The sequence below is a fragment of the Hyperoodon ampullatus genome (genome assembly GCF_949752795.1).
Source record: "Hyperoodon ampullatus genome assembly, chromosome: 2".
NCBI classification, from domain to species: domain Eukaryota; kingdom Metazoa; phylum Chordata; class Mammalia; order Artiodactyla; family Ziphiidae; genus Hyperoodon; species Hyperoodon ampullatus.
The window spans coordinates 119,006,452-119,026,311 of record NC_136915.1 but is presented as its reverse complement, the minus strand read 5'-3'; the positions used below and the strand labels follow the sequence as shown (position 1 = coordinate 119,026,311).

The 19,860-nt window shown below is 49.5% G+C and overlaps 3 protein-coding genes across 4 annotated transcripts; 1 reads left to right on the top strand and 2 right to left on the bottom strand.

Annotated features, from left to right (window-relative positions):
- Positions 1–1,614: 1,614 nt before the first annotated feature.
- Positions 1,615–2,605, top strand: APOA2 (apolipoprotein A2; the record flags this gene model as incomplete). Its single annotated transcript, XM_079722163.1, has 3 exons — positions 1,615–1,666; positions 1,971–2,103; positions 2,479–2,605. 3 exons carry the CDS (start codon positions 1,615–1,617, stop codon positions 2,603–2,605), a joined length of 312 nt encoding a protein of 103 aa, XP_079578289.1.
- Positions 2,606–5,274: 2,669 nt separating this feature from the next.
- FCER1G (Fc epsilon receptor Ig) lies at positions 5,275–8,420 on the bottom strand (the record flags this gene model as incomplete). The annotated part of the gene is made up of 5 exons (XM_079697692.1): positions 8,325–8,420; positions 6,146–6,237; positions 5,950–5,985; positions 5,492–5,512; positions 5,275–5,337 (listed from the first exon to the last, which is right to left on the bottom strand). The coding sequence occupies exons 1-5, from the start codon at positions 8,371–8,373 to the stop codon at positions 5,275–5,277; spliced, it is 261 nt and encodes an 86-aa protein (XP_079553818.1). The 5' UTR covers positions 8,374–8,420.
- Positions 8,421–9,014: 594 nt separating this feature from the next.
- NDUFS2 (NADH:ubiquinone oxidoreductase core subunit S2) lies at positions 9,015–18,128 on the bottom strand (the record flags this gene model as incomplete). Of its 2 annotated transcripts, XM_079698588.1 has the most annotated exons (14): positions 9,015–9,256; positions 9,458–9,515; positions 9,658–9,741; positions 9,921–10,016; positions 10,297–10,426; positions 11,137–11,256; positions 11,464–11,549; positions 11,691–11,768; positions 11,936–12,010; positions 12,266–12,378; positions 12,560–12,680; positions 14,345–14,535; positions 17,122–17,228; positions 18,034–18,128. In XM_079698588.1, 14 exons carry the CDS (start codon positions 18,126–18,128, stop codon positions 9,219–9,221), a joined length of 1,392 nt encoding a protein of 463 aa, XP_079554714.1. In that variant the 3' UTR covers positions 9,015–9,218. The 2 variants fall into 2 exon arrangements, with proteins under 2 accessions (XP_079554714.1, XP_079554715.1); XM_079698589.1 differs by lacking the exon at positions 11,691–11,768.
- Positions 18,129–19,860: the final 1,732 nt, after the last annotated feature.

Here is a 19,860-nt window from a genome sequence, read left to right as displayed (position 1 = left end):
CTGAACAGTACACAGTGCACCTCCAAATGAGTTCGACGCACAGGTACAGCTCTCCGTAGGAAAATGGACCTACACTTCCCTCCTAGAGGTCTGCACCTCTCAAAGTTGGCGCTCTCGTCTTCTTGGTAGAATGGGAATGGGTGTGAGAATTTGGGGTAGAGGAGCAGGGTCTGCAGCCTTAATTCTAGCAGAACTATTCCCTGAAACAATTGACCCCTGAAGTTAATCCTTCCTTCCCTGGTTCCTTAGGCAGAGTTGGCAAATAAAATCGAGGAATATGGACTCCTGCCCTCAATGTGCTCCACTCCAAAGCTACAGACAAGTCAATGGAGTGCCCTTCAAGAACTAAGTGCTCCACAGGGGAATAGTTGAAAATAGAATAAGATTTCTTAGGCTCTGGTCACCTCCCCACTAGCTCTCACATCACCACTCCCATCTCTCAGGAATGCTCTACATATACTTTGAGGGCAAAAGGATGAAAGATACAAATACTTCTGATATCTATTTAGCTGATTTCACCCAAATACCTTGGGCCTGGGGAATGCACCTCTGCCTTCCCTCACAGTCAGGGCTGGGACAAGGGTCAGGGCCTTGGTCAGAGGGATGCTGTGGCTCCTGCTGATTCATATTGGCTGACCACTGCCTAGAACTGGTAAGGTGATCAAATGCCCAGAGACCTTCAACCTTTATCCTTGGTAGAAGCCTCTCATCCACCTCTTCTCTTGCCAGAGCACTCCAATTCAGGGGGAGGGCAGCGGCTGCTTTCTGAATTTGTTTTATTGGGGGTGGGCTGTGCTCACTGTTCAGCACTCAGGAAGGTCATTCTGGGCTCTAGTGCTTTCTCTCCCATCTCATTCATTACACATTAACTCAAAAAGGTACAGAGTCAATCACACCTGGCCTCTGGCCCTAACGCTTATTGTCCTAACCTGCATTCCCCTCACCCCTGTCTCTGATTTTATGTCCTTTCTTCTGTTCCCCAATACCTCTCTGCCAAGTTGGAGTGATGGGAGATAGGGTTGGGAGATGAAATATACCCATAATGGGACAAAGATTCCAAGGGCTGAGGGCTTGATATGTCAGAGCTTTCCAGGGAAAAAAAACCTAGGAATCCTGCTTCTTGAAGCATTCAAATCCAAGGACTACTGGGCCCTGGCCCCAAAGGAATGGATCTTGAATAAGCCTAAAGTATACCCCTTTGGCATCCATTAAGGCCTGCACCCCCTGCCTCCTACTCCGTCACCATGAGTCCTCTACGTGCTGTCCTCTCCTCCCCCCATTTCTCTAACTTGTTTACTCCAGTATAGCCCCTGCCCCACTGGACTCCTCCAAAGTACTTGTCACCTGACAGGGGGGTGGGGAAGCATACAGATATATAGCCCCTGCCTCCCTAGCCAGGCCAAGCACAGACGGCAAGGACAGCAACGCTGACTAGGTAAAGTAAGGGAGTAAGAGGTGTGGGCAGCATCCAGAGATTTAACTGTAGAAAGGGAGGGAACCAGGTTGGCGTGGACATGTAGGTAGGGGTCTCTGGGGAGGGGCTGAAGCCCATTCGCTTCAGTGACCTTCCCTGCCCCCACCTGTTTGCAGGCCACTTTCCCTTCCATTAACACCATGAAGCTGCTTGCAATGACTGTGTTGCTCCTTACCATCTGTGGCCTTGAAGGTGGGTGTGATGTGAAGAGGGGTCCCAAGGAGGAAAAGGTGCTTGGGTCCTAGCTGCCCATCTGTCTGTTCTCCTATGCCCAGGTCTGGCAACCAGAGAGCTTAAAAGAAAAATCATTCCCTCTCTAAAGCCCAGAAAGTGCACCCAAAGACCTGGAGCTGGATACCTGTTCGGGGAGAGAGCTGAGAGCTGAGGCTGAATACTGGCAGAGATGTGGGACTCATTGTTGGGGACTCAGCTGAGGATGTGTGTGTGTGTGTGTGTGTGTGTGTGTGTGCATGTGTGTGTTTCTGTGTATGTGCAGGGGCTTTGGTTCGGAGACAGGCAGAGGAGCCGAATCTGCAGAGCCTGTTCTCTCAGTACTTCCAGACTGTGACCGACTACGGCAAGGACCTGCTGGAGAAGGCCAAGGGCTCAGAGCTTCCAATCCAGGCCAAGTAAGTCTCAACAAAGGGGGTTCATGGACCAGGAGGCTATGGAGAGAAAGAGGGGAAGCTGGGAGGTCCTACAGAAGACTGAGCTAAGGGGTGGGGGTTAGGGAGGATGAGGTTTAAATTGTAGAGAAAATTCCTTCATCACCCCACAGATCCCATGGACCTCTTGGACAGATGGGGGTAGCAGGAACTGGGCTTTGAATTTCTATCTCTATGGTCTGTTCCTCTGCCCAGAGGAGGGCTTGCCTCTCCTCCTGGGAGCTTTGCCATGCCAGGATAGACCAGGCACTAGAGTCTGGGGACTTGGGTCTCACCTCCCACTACCAAGAAGGCCCCCACCAGTCCCTCATCCTGACTTCTAATCCCTCACATATCCAGGGCCTACTTTGAGAAGGCACAGGAGCAGCTGAAGCCCGTGGTCAAGAAGGCTGGAACTGATCTGATTAACTTCTTGAGCAGTTTTTTGGACCTCAAAACACAGCCTGTTGCCAAGTGCATTGTCTAGACTGTTGTCTTCCATCCCCAGCTGGCCCCTGGAACACCCACTGGCCAGACCTAGAGCTCCTCTTCCTACCTACTCCTTGTTTTCTACAATAAATATTGAAGGAATCAAGTTGTGAGCCTGGTATGTTTTGGGGACTGGGAAAAGCAGGGGTAGTGGAGGAGGAGGAGGAGGGAGAACAAAGAGAAATCTGCTTCTAACAGGAGAGGGGTTTTGGTGTGAAGGGGTGGAGAAAGGGTTGAAGAGACCAGTGATGGAAATGACAGGGTAGGGGTGCCTGTGACTCTTCTCCAAACCCCAGGAATTTTTCTACAGGCCTGGGAATGGCCCTGCAGGAGAAACTAAAGAGACTTTGCCGTGGACATGGTACCTTGAAAGGCATGAAAGATTCATGAACTGAATCCCTAGACTCCTGGAGGTCACTGGAAATGAGAGCACCCTTCAGAATTTCCTCTGTCATACTATGAAGAGGAGAAAGTTTCCCAAAAATGAGCCCAAAGGGGTCACCCAAGGCCCCTCCCTTCCCTTCTGAGCCAGGGGAACACTGTGCTTCCCCCCATCCTGCAATAAAAGACTCCTCTCCCTGAAGGTGCTCTCATCCTTTCATTTGAAACCTCTCACCTAGACCCCCTGTCTGGGAACACCCATTCCAAGCCTCTCCCCCACTATTATCAGGGTGCTATTCATGGAACTGGCCCAAGTTCTGGTAGCCATCTCAGAGCCTGGAGCTAGTAGACGTGGTAGCCAGTTAAAGGCCTAACAGGTCTCCAACTTGATGGACATGTGGGACTTTAGAAATTTTGGTAGCTGTGATACCTGGATTAAATCAAAATGGAATGGAGGTCAGGCTGAAATGGTGCAGGAGGCTCACAATCCCAAAATGGGAAAATGGTCATTTTCCAATAAAAGTTTACTTCCACTTTATATTTAAAATAGTTACTTCTCTACCCTGACTCATTCCTCATATTTCATCTGAAATCACCTTTTCCCCAGATACCGAGATAGCTCCAATTTCTTCTGTATATATATTTTTTTCTTTTTTTAATTTTTATTTTTTTTGGAGTTTTGTTGATTAACAACATTGTGTTTCAGGTGTACAGCAGAGTGATTCAGTTATACATATACATGTATCTGTTCTATTTCAAATTCTTTTCCCATTTAGGTTATTACAGAATATTGAACAGAGTTCCCTGTGCTATACAGTAGGTCCTTGTTGGTTATCTCTTTTAACTATAGCAGTGTGTACATGTTAATCCCAAACTCCCAATCTATCCCTCCCCCACTCTTCTGTATACTGATCAACCTCTTCAGTCTGGGCTTTAAGACCCTTACCACTCGTGATTATTTTCTTCCCCTTTCTTTCTCAGTATCTTTTTTTTTTTCCTCATGTGGCAAAATGTGCAGGGACAGAGATCTGTCCATCACTTGCAAGATGACATTGGACAGGTTAATTAACTTCAAAGAGCCTGAATTTCCTCACAGTGTTAATGAGTGGATCAAATGGTACGACAGGATGGAAAACACATTGAAAAGTGTAAGTCACCATGCAGTACAAAGTATTGCCCAGCATAGGGGGTTGCTAGGAGTAAGCCTGTAGACTCTGGACCCATTTGGACAGGGCTGCTGGATCAGAGGTAGAACTGGCAGCATCAGATGGGATTCAGATACTACCAGGGAACCCTGCCTAGAAACAGGACAGGCACTGAGAAGGGGGATTCCTTCACCACTCACCCATGCAGTTGGAGGACCTGGCCTCCCATCTGGACCTGACTTGTTCCCCTTTGCCTTACCCTCCTCCAACCCAGACCTGGCTCCCTCAGGTCCCTCTTGCCCCAGAACACACTGAAAACACTGTTCCCATAAAACCTTCCATTGGGAGCATCACACAAGCTTTTGTCACACCATCCCTTCTGCATGTTTGGCTTTTCAGCTATGCTAATGCCCATATGCATGTATATTGCGAGCTGTGCTCACACTGCTCCCTGAAGCCCACTCTGATCTGGACTGGTGACTATTTGGGGTTGGACAGCCAGGCTTTTCCGCAACCCAACCTTGTTTCAGTTGTCAGACACAGAGGGCCAAGCTGGGTGCGGAAGTCACTTCTCGGGTTCAAATGTCTCTGAATGTGCCTAGACTCCCAACACATTACTCCCTGCTCCAGCACCCTGTTAGAGAGCCTGGGGGTCAAGGGTCTCATCCTTCCCCCCGTCACAGTCAGCATTCATCCCTCAATCAAGCAGAACAGCTCTGGTCTATTAGACTATGAGTTATGGAAGGTCAGGAACTAAATTTGCCTTGTGATATCTTCAGTATCCAGCCTAGGCTAGTAGAGGCTGAGTAAATGTATGTTAAATGAATGAATGAATAGAGTCCAGTCTGTGGGAACTTTATTGATGTTAGTCCCTTCCCTTCCCATCGTTTAGTGGGAGTTGGGGACGGGGAAGCGGAGAAGGTTGGCATAAAGTGGTGAGACTAGAATATAAACATTAATGAAGAGCATCTGAGGTCTTTGACAGGGAGGAGGAACCACTGGTGTCTATTAATGGGGAGCATAGTGTCATTACAGGGATAGGGTCAGCTGGCATTAATGGCGGGGAGGCATGTGTGATGCCAGCTACGAGGGCTGGGAGGAGAGTGGAAGAAGGAAGTGACCAAGGGCATCTGTTCTAAAGTTATTGTGGCGGTTTCTCATGCTTCAGGGTCTCATAAGTCTCCTGGTTCCGGGTGCTCAGGCCCTGGAGGTGGAAGTCAGAGGATAGTCAGGAGCTTGAGCCCATCACAGGGCCTCCTACCCACCCCCAGAGGCCCTACCCCTTCCAAAGTTCACTCAAAAGCCCACCCTCTTCTGCTGACTTCCTGGAACTGGGGTTGGGAGGTAGGTTCACTCACCGTGTAAATGCCATCTGATTTCTGCAAAGGTAAAAGGGGTAAGGCATTAGAGACCCACATCTCCAGGGCCCCTCAGCATCTTCTTCCCTACCCAGGGAGGTATGTGGCCAGGGGTGGCTGGCCCCCTTGGGCTAGAGGGCACTCCCATGGATACTCTGGGGCATGAATGCACATTTGCCCATATGGCTACCAACATACATATACACACAGCATACAACTCTCTCATGTACTCCTTGTCACTCTACACTTGACTCTTCCTCGTCACCTGTTGAATATGTTACTTGTGATTTGGCTAGGTGGCAGGGTGGGTAGGATGAGGTAGGAGGGGGACCTCTGAAACGTATACAGATCAGCACATGAGTCCCATGCCCCCCAGAGACCGAAGATCCCAAGGCTAAAGCCCCAGAAGGGCTGAGAGACTGAAAAACTGTTATACCCAGTTGAGGAAGGGTCCATACCTCATAGTTGGCTGTGGCTGCCTTGCGCACCTGCAGCTGGAGTAGGGGAAAGGCCATTAGTAAAGGTGAAGTTAGTGGCCCAACCCCACCTCCAAACGTTGTAGGGGAACCCCTTTTATTCCCTCTCTTTGGAGCCATTCTGCCACCACCCTCCCACTTCTCCTTCCAGCCCTCACCCCACGCTGCCCAGCCTTACCTTGAGTCGACAGTAGAGCAGGGTGAGGATAATACCATATAAAAACAGGATCGCATCCAGGATATAGCAGAGCTGAGGCTCTCTCAGGGCCGCTGAGGGGACAGAGGGTACCCATAGGGTCAGGGGCAGCAGGAAAGATCTGGTGCTCAGAGGAGAGAAAGAAAGGGCTCTGGGAGGTAGGACGGGACTTGGAGGGGCACCGTCCCAGGGAAGAAACTTCATCTTCCTCTCTAGATTCCTATTTCTCTCACCTCTCCCTCTTCTTCCTCACCCTAGGGTAGGGGTAGGACAGGAAGTGTGAACAGTTCTGTTGTGATGGAACTTATAGGTTCTGAGAGTTGAGAGCTTGCCCCTCAGCCCCCAACCCTCTCTTTTTAGCACTGTGGGTTCCTCAGGCACCACTGAGCATTCCATAGCCCTCAAGGGACCCATTTGAGTTCACTGAGCCAAGACCAAAACCTCAGCCCAGGGGGGTGAAGTGAGTGGAGGCAGTGACTAATTTCAGCGAAGAAACCACAGGGGTGTCTCTGCTAAGTCCTGTGACCTGTGGTTAAGGGCTGGACAGGAAGGATGTGAGCTGAGGAAAGGAGGGAAGGCAATCACTCTGTTATGGGTCATCTAGCCTCAGCCACATCGCTTTCTGTCCTCCCCAACTAAGACACTTCAATATGTAAAAACAAGGTGCCTGCTTTCCTTGGCCTTATAGATGCCGATGGCTCTGCACATAAGGCTGAGTGAGTGTCTTAGCCCAGGCTCAAGGGAATGACCACAAGCTGTATGGATTCCGGCTCCGGGTACTCTGCCCTGTTACTCACTCTGGGCCACTGAGAGAGGAAGTTTTGTGCAAGGAAAAAAATCAAATAAAGTCTGAGCTCCAGCCTCTATCTGCTCTGACCCCTATCAGAAGGGCTCATGGGCATGTGACATATGAGTGAAGTATGTTTTATTCTGTGACGCTCTTTCACACACGGTATTACATAAATCTCAAAACTACCCCGTGAGGGAAACATCATCGCCATTTTGTAGATGACGAAACCAAGGCTCAGAAAAGCTAAGTAATTCATTTAGGGTCATAGCGTGAAGTGCCAGAGCTGGAATTGAAATTCAGGTTTTCTGCTTTCCAGGTTTGTGCCCTCTTTTATGCCTCAGTGTCCCTGCTCCCTCATCCCATGGCAGCAGACTGGCCGCTCACTTAGTCCTTCCATCTTCACAGCTGGGCTGGTGGAACTCCATCCCAGTCCATCGCTTTTAATTTCCCCACTTTCCCTTAAGTTTCACTAACCTCTTCCTCCCCGAACCCCAGCTGTAACTATCCCTCTTCAAAACACAGACAACCCATGGGGCTTCCCTGGTGGCGCAGCGGTTGAGAGTCTGCCTGCCGATGCAGGGGATGCGAGTTCGTGCCCCGGTCCGAGAAGATCCCATGTGCCGCGGAGCGGCTGGGCCCGTGAGCCATGGCCGCTGAGCTTGCACATCCAGAGCCTGTGCTCCGCAACGGGAGAGGCCACAACAGTGAGAGGCCCGCGTACAGTAAAAAAAAAAAAACAAACCCCAAAAAACAAAACAAAAAACAGACAGCGCAAACAGAGTGAGAGTTTAGAGAACGCCTGGAGCCTCAGAGCTGCAGAGGACTTCCCATTTCTGCCTCCACTGACAATCAGCTCTCTGGAACTGGGCATTGCATGCTGCCCACCCTCACATCAACTGTGCCTTCGTGATGACCCTCAGAAAGAGCTATCACGTATTTGACTACCCTTACCTCACTCCTAAACACAAGGACAGGCCCCTGCCTTCCTAAAGGGGGCTTTATAAATATTATTTAACCAGCTAGAGATCAGCTCCCAATGGATAAGACCAAAGGCACCCCACAGAAAATGCTGATCATGGGAAACGGAATTTTTCCCCAGACCAGCTTTTCATGTCATACACCCACTCCCCTCCTCTGCCAAACTGAAGACTTACGTGTGTATCGGTCCTGAAAAAGTAAGAAGGGGACAAGAAAGGAGGGAACTACAATTCCTGCACCCTGACAGAGACTGGACAGGAGCAGCCTCAGGGTCTCTGTGCCCATCCTCCCAGCGCCAGCCTTCCTCTGTCTGTCCCTGCCTCAGCCCTCAGACACATGCCCTTGATTCCCACCCTGGAGCCCAGCTCACTGTCCCTCACCAAACCCTCTTACCTGCTTGTTCAACCAGAAGGAGTAAGAGCAAGACCACTGCTGGAAACATCTTGGGCAGGGGCCGAGGGGCCACGAGCTGGGGATCAGACGCTCTGATGGCACTGTGCAGCTGTGCTCTGCGAGCAGCTCCCTGACCACAGAGTTGCCCCCTTCCTGCCACGCCTTCCTCTGAGCTCTGGCCCCTTCCCCTTCCTGCACTAGAGACCGGGCGGCTCCCGGAAGGGCCAACTAAGGGAGCTAGGGGATCTGGTCTCCTATGTCTCCGTCCTTCAGTTACCAAGCCCCTGCTACCATGGAAAGAGGCAACACCCATGCTTGGGAAAGGCTATCTAAACCCGCCATCTCACTCTAGCCCTGTTCAGAGACAGAGCTCTGATAACGTGCCCCTCAAAATTCCCTAAGACCCCATGATAGCCCCTTTCTCTCCCACCTGGAACTTTGTACCCAGTCTTGATTTGAGGAGTTTACCAATTAGTGTGGGCAGCAAGGTTTGGGCAGGGAGGAAGTAAGGGAAAAAGAGGAAATGGGCAATGGAGAAGTGGAAAGGACAGGGTCACAAAAGGGGCGGAGATGAACAGGAAAAACTGCTAAGGACTGAGTCTAATGGAGAAGTAGAGAGTTAACACTCCTAAGTTTCCCATCAAAGTGAAAGACAGTAAGATACTGAGAAAGACATATCACAAGTTTGGGCTTGGGGCCAGAAGGCGGCTAATTTATTATAATTTCTCCTTTTCCAGTACATGCACAGAAAGCCTGACAGCTAAGCATTCATGTACGTGTACACACACACACAAACACACACACACACACACACACACAGAGTCCCATTCCCAACGATGGACAGGCTCCGCAGACGAAGCAGGTAGGTAGGGAGGTCCAATGCTGTTCCCGTGCTCACCGATCTACTTCTCCAAACACAATATCTTGGGTACCTAGGAGGTCAGAGGGAGGAGAAAAAAAAGCGATGTTACCAAGAATCTAGAATTCATTACTGTGCTCAGGAAACTGAGGATTTGAGGATTTGAGTCCATGCCCATAGTCTATGTTGAACAGGAAGTGTTCAGTTTCTGTCCCCAATCAGAGTCTCAAACTCCCCTGCCTAGAACACCTCTACTACACAACAGGCCTTGTACCTATGATGGCAACGACGTCCGCCAACATGTGTCCCTTAGACATCTTGTCCAAACCAGCCTGCAGAGATTAAGACAGCAATAGTGTTAGACAAGATTAGCAGGGCAGAAGGAGGAGGAGTGAAAGTTCATAAAAATCTCAACAAGGCCATTAATTACTGGATTCATGTATTAGCGTTAGAATCTTTGGGGTTGGTTCTTACCAGGTGGGCAAAACCAGGAGCCTTGATCTTGCAACGATAAGGGCGGCTGCTGCCATCAGACACCAGGTACACCCCAAACTCTCCCTGTCCAAGGAAGAAGGTTGGCTGCCTCCATTAACAGGAAGAACCCTTTCCTCTGCCAACAAAAGCCTCTCTATTCACCCTCACATCCTCTCTCTCACTGACGAACAAGCATTTATCTGAACATCCATCTCCAGTCACCCACTCCACATACTGTCCTTTCCTTCCCCTTCCTGCCTCACCTTAGGAGCCTCGATGGCAGTGTATGTGGCCCCTGGAGGAACTTGGTAGCCCTCAGTATACAACTTAAAGTGATGAATCAGTGACTCCATAGAAGTCTGGAGAGAGGAAAAACGGAGCATCAACAAGCCAGATCCAAACTGTAATGGCAGGTGTACCGACACACAGAAAATCATCTCTACCCCCAGGGAGTCTAAAATCCCACATGTAAGTCAATGAGCAGAGAAGTTATAGAAGAAGAGAGGAGGCTACGGGAGGTTAAGAATCTTATACAGTGAATTCTTTGAAAAAGGAAAACTGAAAAGTAGGATTTAATCCAAAGATACTCCTCCCCAGGTGCTGCCCCCTTTCCCCCTTTTCCCTCCCCCTATAGCTAACCTTCATCTCTGCTCGTTTTGGTGGAGACACTTTGGCATCATCAACCTTGATCTCCCCGGGAGGCATCTTGTTCAGACACTGTAAGATGATTCGAAGGGACTGGCGCATCTCCTCCACCCGACACAGGTACCTGAAGTAGATGAGACAGACTCAGAGCAAGAGAAGGGCAGCCAGAGGATGAGATGTGAGGCTGGGAGGATGCCCTTGGCCGAACTGAAGAGCGCTAGGTAACTTTCCTCATTCTTTTCTCCTAGTACAGCATCTCTGTTTGGCCTGGCCACCCATATAAAACCTACAGTCTTCTGATTCGAGTACTGGGCCCTCTCCTAGTTTTCTCAGACCAAATCCTCTTCTAGCTTTCTCAGACCATGTCCTGTAGTATTTCCCTCTTTCATTACCCTCTTAAAACATTTTTTGGAGTATAGAACAGGTGAGAGTCAAAGTGACTCAAAAAGAAAACAGTAGCAAATTTTTCTTGGGGTCAGTAAAGAGGAATGGAATTTGAAGCTTAGAATCTAGTGGAAATAGCACTGGATCAGGAGGATTCTAGTCTCAAGCACTACTAACAGAATAATATCCCAGGCTAATCTCTAACTTTTATGCTTCAGCTTTCTCAGCTATAAGATGCAGCCTAAACTAGTTCCATCTAAGACATAAGAAGAATGTAAAGGTAAAATAAAATGTCCCATATGTGCAAGTGCTTTGAAAAGCAACCTAGTTTAACACACACAAGAGCTCCAATAGGTATTGGAAAGTATGAGAAAGAAGAAAGTAGTTAAGAGAAAAGTCAGACGGGGGAAACTAGCTGGACAACGAGCTAAGAAGGGATCTGGGCCTCACCTATCATAGCAGTCCCCTCGAGAGCCAATAGGAACATCAAACTCCACCTGGTCATAAACATCATAGGGCTGGGTCTTCCGCAGGTCCCACTGGATGCCCGAGCCCCGGAGCATTACCCCGCTGTAGAGAGTATAATAATGGGACCAAGGGTCACTTATCACAAAACAAGAAAAGAGGCATGCTCTCTTCCTTAGTCTCCCCTCTCCCTCCCGCACGCTCTGGGCATGGGATACAAAGACAGCATGGCAAAGAAGGTGCCACACCTGAAGCCAAGAGATTAAGCTGGAACCCACCCGCCCCTAAGGAGAGAAGTCTTATTCCTCACACCTAAAACCATAGTTAAGTGCGTCTTCTGCTGTTACAACCCCAATGTCGACTGTCCGATTTTGCCAGATCCTATTGTTGGTCAGCATCTGTTGAGCAAGAGAGCTGGTGTGTGAACACTCTTCATGACATTCTTCAAATACTTCTGTATTTCTTTATAACTGGGGATTAAAATCCCACAGATGCTCTCAGGGTAAAAGAGGGATTTTTCCCACTGACTCCTATCTTACCTCCTCCAGCTCATCAATGCGAAGAGAGAAGTTCTTAGAAAACTCATAAATGTCATCCATAAGCCCAAGGGGTAGGTCCTAGACAAATGGAGAATCGATAGTGAGTGCAGAGTTTCCACTAAGGAGAGCCAGCTCTGCCTCAGGGATACACGGTTAGCGCTTCCATCAGCCAGGGCTGCCCTCCAGTGGCCACAGAGGATACAAGCAAGGACTGGACATTAAGAGAGGCAGGGGAGCCTGCTCACCTGGTGCACACCTCCTGGCCGGACATAAGCAGCATGCATCCGAGCCCCAGACACTCGCTCGTAGAACTCAAACATCTTGATAGGACACACCGGGAATTAGTGACGAAGTCCTGGGCCCGTAGGTCCAACACCACGATGGTCTACTCCCCCACCCCCAGCCTTCTGGTGCCCAAGCAACCCCTCATGACACAGAGCTCCTCAAGAATATAACCCAGGTTAAATATACCTTCTCCCCCTAAATGTTCTCTCTCCTTTTACTCTCGTCTCCTTCATACCTTCTCTACCTCTGGCACCTCCTTCCCTTTTCCTATTCTTTCCTCCTTCTCATACCTTCTCCCTTTCTTCAAACATCCAGAAGAAAGGGGTCATGGCCCCAATGTCCAGGGCATGTGTGGTCACAGCCATGATGTGGTTCAAAAGCCGAGTGATTTCTCCAAACAGCACTGGAGAGAGGTGAAGACAAGAAGAGAAGGATATAGGAGCCAAGGATCCAGGCTGACAGAGCAGTTCTGGGCAGAGTCTGGGGTCTGCATACTAAGCTCCGGTTCGGCGCTCCTAAGACGTGGGGCAGAGGCACTATGCTGTACTCTCAGTGGGCCACAGGAAGAAGGGGATGGGGCGTACCTCGGATCCACTGTGCCCTAGGAGGAGGCTGGATGTTGAGCAACTTCTCCACAGCCAGTGAATAGGCCTGTTCGTTACACATCATGGACACATAGTCTAGCCGGTCAAAGTACGGAAGGGCCTGGGAAGAGGGAGGAATCAGGATCACATCTAACAGGCCAACGAACCCTCAGTCTGGCTGCTAGAAGCACTGCTCTCAGTGGGCATCAGAGGTCAGTGCTACATAAACCTTCCCCATCTCAGAAGCCTCAGAAAGGCAGGATGATTTAATTTTTTTTTTTTTTTTTTTTGAGTTTTTGGCTGTACCCTGCTGGTATGAGGAATCTTAGTTCCCTGAGCAGGGATCGAACCTGCACCTCCTGCATTGGAAGGCAGAGTCTTAACCACTGTACTGATGGGAAGTCCCTGAAAGGCAGGATGAAACACACTGAAGGGGTGAAGGTGGGGGGACCCCGATTTGTCGTGTTTGCCAATTTCTATGGTGAAAATACTAAACTACCAACATTATGTAACTGACCACAGACAGCGCTGGGCCGAGTAGCACACCATTACACAGTATTTCCACTACACAGATACAATGGAAGTAAATACCCAAAGAGCACAGCGTAGAAAAATGTAGTAAAATAATGAAGGCATGGACTTTGATACTTCTTACCTTGATTTTTAATATATTAAAGCGCAAGATAGTATAATCTGATTTTTAATAACAGCTGTGCTTAACAACTGGCTCACAAAATTCCTGAAAATTTAACAGCCTGTTCTTGTGAGCCAGTATGAGTTAGCTCCAGCACACCACTGCCAACCAAGTCTTCTGGGCCAAGTGACGCCTCTGTCAAAGAAGAACGCCTCTCTGAGATACTGCAGGAGAAAGGTAATCTCAGGAGGATACTAAGAACACCAAGAAGAATGGGATTTGTTTCTGTAGGAAGAGTCAGTTAGTAATGGTTCTTCCCCAGAATACCAAGAAAGCTAAGTCCCAGCTGTATGCTGAACCAGCTTCAGCGTCCAGGAAGGAGGCGGAGCTAAGACGCCTCTCTTTGGAACAGCCAGTTCTTGCCCTGATGTCAGTGTGACGTGGGATAAAGCTACAGGGGTTAACTCCATGGACTCTGGGACCAGAAACCATCATTGCCTGGACTCTTTGCGGGAATCACATTCTAGTCAGCTGGTTCTAAATCCTAACCCCATCGTCCTCTGTTATCAAGAGCTTTCTTCATGATAGTAAGAAAAAAACTTCAGATTCCTATCCCAGATCCAATTTCTTCAAATCTGACCCTCATTATTTGGGTCACAGAGTTCTCCTAAAAACAGCAAACTCTGTTACAAACTCCCTCCCAGTCACTCTGACTCACTGAGTATTTCGAAAACAAACTTAGAATGCTGGAAGATACAAGAATCAGCTGTTAAACCTGAGGAGTTGACGTCTCTCTCCTCTTTCCCTGACCCCAGGGACACCAGCTTTGACGTACTAGTATGACATAAGAGCAGGGAAACTGAGGCACTCGAGTAAGGATAAAGGGGTCAGCCAAAAGTCAGCCAGAGAAGAGCTAGGAGTGTATCTCCAGCTCCAAAGTATTTCTGTTGGATAAACCAAATCCACATGATTCAAGTCAAGCATCCCCTGCCAAATCCCTCCATCCTCCCAACCAAAACTGTCCTAATAACCTCCACAGGCTACTCCTCTCAACACCCTCCTCCCTTGGGATTTTGGGGCAGTGAACTGGCAAAGTCCCAGGTTAAAGCATCCCCAGGTCCTGTCAACAGGTCCCCGTTCACCCCCCACACCTGCAGATAGGTCTTGTATTCTATGAGCTTCTCAGTGCCTCGGTGCAGCAGCCCGATGTGAGGGTCACACTTGCGCACCATCTCCCCACTCAATTCCATCACTAGTCGCAGGACTCCATGGGCTGCTGGGTGCTGGGGCCCAAAGTTCAGGGTCAGGTTCGACACCAACGTGTCCTTTGGAGGGTCCACATCTGAGAAGTGGGAAATAGTTGAGCCAAATGGTAATTCCTTTGAGAACCCCCAAAAGACAGCAAGGAGTTAGCATCTCCCTGGAGACTTTCCATCTCACCATTCCATACCCTGCTGATTTCCTAACCTTTATCATAACCAGGAAGACCATTAGATGGGAAAAAGGGAAGGGAGACTAAACTTTCTGATGAGAGGGACCATGAGCCTCACTCTTTCCATGTCTCTCAGGATACCTTTAAAAAAATAATAATGATAGATAACACTTATACAGTCCTTATTATGTGCCAAGCACTATTCTAAGCACTTTACTTATTTTAATTAATTTAATTATTTCAACAACCATATAAGTAGTTGATACTATCATTATCCTCATTTCATTGGAGAAATTGAGGCCAGAAAGACTAAATGAAATTGTCAGTTAGTAAGTGGCAGAGTCAGGATTTAACTCAAGCCGGGTCAGCTCCAGACTCCACACTCTTAACCACGAAGATACACTGCTCTCCAGATGTATCTGCTGAATGGACAACTAATTGGGAAATGTATACTGAATTCTTACTACTACTAATTGACAGTTTTTACCCTCAAGAGGCTTACAATTTAATTCGGGAGATAAGTACATGTGAGAAACTAGTAACACAGGTCAAATTTACAAGTTGCCAAGTAAGCTGCTTAGCCGTTAAGTATTTAAAGAAAGGAAAGAACACTGTGAAGATCTCGTGGAGGCAAGATATGAGCTGGTTCTTAAACACAGGGAATGATTCAAATAGGTAGAGAGAAGAGGCATCCCATGCTATGGAATGAACACATGTCAAATCTCAGAAACAAGAAAGTAAATATCTATGGTACTCTTGTTTGCCAAGAGACAGAAGATTAAGTGTTGGCAGGCAGTAGGGGGTAGGGGGTACTGGTTCAATTATCAGTATTATTTATTTATTTAAAATTTATTTATTTTGGGCTGCATTGGGTCTTCATTGGTGCACACGGGCTTTCTCTAGTTGTGGAGAGCAGGGGCTACTCTTCGCTGCGGTGCGTGGGCTTCTCATTCCATTGGCTTCTCTTGTTACGGAGCACGGACTCTATGCGCACGGGTTTCGGTAGTTGTGCTTTGCAGGCTCAGTAGTTGTGGCGCACGGGCTTAGCTGCTCCACGGCATGTGGGATCTTCCCGGATGAGGGCTTGAACCCATGTCCTCTGCATTGGCAGGCAGATTCTTAACCACTGCGCCACCAGGGAAGCCCCAATTATCAGTATTATTAATAACACTTAGGGAGGACTTAGCATGAGCCAATCACTACATTACATGGTTTATGTTACTTGTATCTCATTTAATCCTTACAATAACGCTATGAAGTAGGTACTTTATTCACTGGTAAATGGAGAGTTGAGATCTGAAACCAGAGTCTACCTATGCAACCAAAATTCTTCACCATGGGCTTTGGAGTCAGACAGACCCACGTACAAATCCACCTGTGTCCTCGACCACATTTTAATCTCTCTACACCACAATTTCCTCAAAACTGGGATAATATTAGTATCACTCTCATAGGGTTGTTGTAACAACTAAGTGAAATAATGCATACAAAAACACTCAGCACATGGTAAGCACTCAGCTGTTGTTACTGTTAAATTTTTGAAAGGTTAACTGGAAGTTCCTTTGAAGGTTTTCGAGCAAAAGAATGAATGACATGCTAAAATGATGTCTGGGGAAGACAAAGGCATAGACACTGTATAGGATAGCTGGAGGGAGACTATATCAGTGGCAAGAACCCATCAAAGAGACTTCTGAAATAATCAAGGTCTAATACAAAATAAATCAAAACAACAAAGGGAGAAATGACCAGATATGAAACATTATTAAAGAATCTGCATGTTATTGGACATAGACATGCAGGGCAAGAGAGAAAAAAAGAGCCAAAGATGACTAAAAATTTCAATCCTGAGGGATTAGGAGAGTGAGGGAGTCACTGATCAAAATTAAAAATCACGGGTTTCCCTGGTGGCGCAGTGGTTGACAGTCCGCCTGCCGATGCAGGTGACACGGGTTCGTGCCCCGGTCCGGGAAGATCCCACATGCCGCGAAGCGGCTGGGCCCGTGAGCCATGGCCGCTGAGCCTGTGCGTCCGGAGCCTGTGCTCCGCAACAGGAGAGGCCACAACAGTGACAGGCCCGTGTACCACAAAAAAATAAAAAAATAAAAAATAAAAATCACAAGGAAGAGCTAGTTTTGATGGGGGAGAAAATGTTTCGTATTTAGAAATGTTTCATTTGGGTGCCAGTGGGAAAAACCACCTTGTCAAGAGAGGGAGATGGAAATATACTGAACCTCTGGAAAAAGCTGAAGCTAAAGATATAAATTTGATAGGGATCTTCAAGGGTTGACTGGGATCTTCTCTTTCTTTTCTCTTGGAATATTCCACTTGACAAATACCTCCTATTATCACTATTGTCACGTTTGTTGAGTTGCAAGGTTAAAGAAGCAAAAAGAGTTGGCGGCTAAAATCTGCCTCACACGGAGAGCTCAAGAGCACTTAGAAATCAGCTTGGGGCATGGAGGGGTGTGGGTTGGGACAGTGGCACTGGGCACTCACCATTCCAAGGTGGAGGCTTCCAGTGGGCTGTTTCCTTGGTGGGGTACATGACAGCGCCCCCAAACTGCTCTGCCCATTCCACATCTGGCTGCCATTGCCGAGCACCTCTGGGGAGGTAATGACAGATCCTAGACAAAGGGCCTGAACAGTGCTTGGTTCCTCTGTTCCCATTCACTTTCAGGTAGGCCCAGGGAAGGGTGTCTTGGATTCTTCAATGCCAAGTGACTGACACAGGGTTGTGTCGCTTTGGCAGAACAAACTGGAACTCTAGAGGTTCCATCCTTACTAGCAACTTATTCCTGAAATCACTTCACCTATCACCCGTACGCATGCAAAGCTGGGGATCCCAGCTCCTTTAAATTCTGGTCATATTCATATTCCCATCCTGGTGAATATGAACTCAAGAAAGGTGTGTTTATTCAAGGTCAACCCAAGAGTAAGAAAAGAAAGGGGGGTGGGGCATGCTGGCTCCTTGGCTCTGCTCAAGTATGGCCAGAACAATGCACTGGGGCCAACCCGGGGATTCTTGGTTTATGTTCCTCCTTTAAGTCTATCGGGGCTGCTCTCCTCTTCTTCCACAGCGTCTAAGGAGACCTTTCACCAGTCGCGCCCACCCGTGAAGGGGTTTGGGAAAAGCAGCAGGACATAAAGGGAGGGGGACATGATCACTAACTCTGAAGCGCAGAGTCTCCCTCCAACTGATTTCACCTCTGGCAGATCGAGCTCAAACCCTTTTTCCTCCCTCGGCCAAGGCAGGCACCACTGGATCCTGGAACTCGATAGAGCAGGCCTGGGCGAGGGGTCACGGGCCCGGGTCATTCTTTCCTATGGGGTCACAGGGCCCGTGGAATCCCCGGACTCGAGAAACCCTAGCCCTGGGGACAGCGCATCGAACGCTGCCCTTGGTCTCACCTGGTGGGCTGAATCGGCAGTCGGGCCCCAGCCCCGGGCCGCAGCACCAGGGCCGCGACGCCCCGGAGGCCGCATAGAGACCTGAGCGTCGCCATCTTGCCCCGCCACAGACTGCGGGAGGGAGAACCGGGCGGAAGTGCCTCTTGCGCGCCTCCTTGTGGGCTTCTCGCCTATTGGCACCACGCAGCCGCCCTCTTGGAAGCTGGCGGGGTCGCCGAGCGCGAACCTGACAACATCCGGGTTCTGCACTCCGGCTTCACTTTCGCTTAAATACCAGAGGCAGGGGCCCTTGCTTCCCACCGCTCCTGGTGGGCTCTTCTAAGGCTGAGCAGGAGAAAATTGCAGTTACTGCTGCGGGCAACGGCGCCCCTCGCGCACCGTCGCCGAGCTGCCTGCGCGCCTTAGGAAGTACCCTGCCGCCCGGAGCCAGGCGGGCACTCACACGGGGGCCCTTCCCCACTCCTCGCCTGAGCTGCACCGCTGCTGTAGCCCTGCCCTCTGGTTGTGTCTGAGCCCTGCCCTTCTGGGGTAGACCCGGGCTTTGCCAGTTACCTCCTTAAACCCGAATCCAAAAGATTCGGAGCCGGGAGAGCTAGCTAACTTCCATACGGCCTAAATGGGTTAGGGAAAATGGGCCCAAGTGGGGCTGGGCGGGTCTGAGAGCTCCTGCCAAAGTAAAATGAAAAAAGAGTAGAATGCGAAGGCCACCAGCATTGGAACGGGCTGCTGGGGTGTGTAGGAGCCACCTCATGAGGAGAGGAGGTCCCCTATGGGTGACTCTGATATCTGCCAGGCTTCCAGAACCCACAGAATTACAGACCCAGGAAGTGCCCTTAGCGATGCCTCGCACCCCACTTCCATCCTGGGTCAGTCTCTTACCTCATATCTTTCTCACCCGGCCTCTGTACTGGCCAACGGCATAAAACTGTAGCACCACCAGGAGTCTGATCCTAATCCTGTGTGGAAGAGACAAAGAGGAGTTCCAGCCTTGGAGCTAGTTCCTGTTCTCTCTGCTTCCAAGCCCAGCTCCAGCTGGGCCACCCGTTAACTTTGCACATCCCTCCCACTTGGGGCCTGGAAAGAGGCCTTCCCCAGATCTCCTCCAGACAGGGTGCCTGGGCCACAGCTCACCAGAAGGACAGCAGGGTGGGGCAGACAGACCAGGAGAGTGGCAGAGACAGGGAATTCTTAGCTACAAAGAAAGAGGGGAAAGCCAGACTTCTAGCCTGGGAGTTGACCTAATGGGAACTGTACCAAAGGGTGAGGCCATATCCCTGGCTGTGGGAACTGACTGGGACACCTGGGTGGGCTCGGCAGCCCTCACAGAGCCAGGCAGAGGCTGTGCCTCCCTGCCCCCCTCATTCCCCACCGTCTCCCTGGGCCTTCTCTCCCGGTATAGCTGAAACACAGTGAGTGTGGTGATAGTGAGGGAGGACGATGTGGGGACTGCATTTATTTGCCCTGATCCAGCCTAGGAGAAGTCAGGATAGACTCCGGGCTGCTTGGCCCTAGGGGCAACTTGAGCTGGAACTAGGGTGAGGGATCCTGGGGGGCTGCCTAGGACACTGCATCTTTTGTGCCTTCTCCCTGCTGCCAACACTCCCCCCACACACACTGCTGCTGTAACTCTAAGGCCTTTTGTCTTTCACTGCTTACTCGGCCCCTTTGTCCTCGTCTCAGATGCGGGTGCAGAGGGGCAGTAAGAGTCCTCTGGTGACAGCTCCTCTTGCTCCTGCCCCTTCTTGTCTCCCATCCTTTGTCTGACTCCTGCAGCACCAACCCCCTCCCCTTAGGACCAAGGTCAGGGCATGTGGTGGGTCAAGAGGT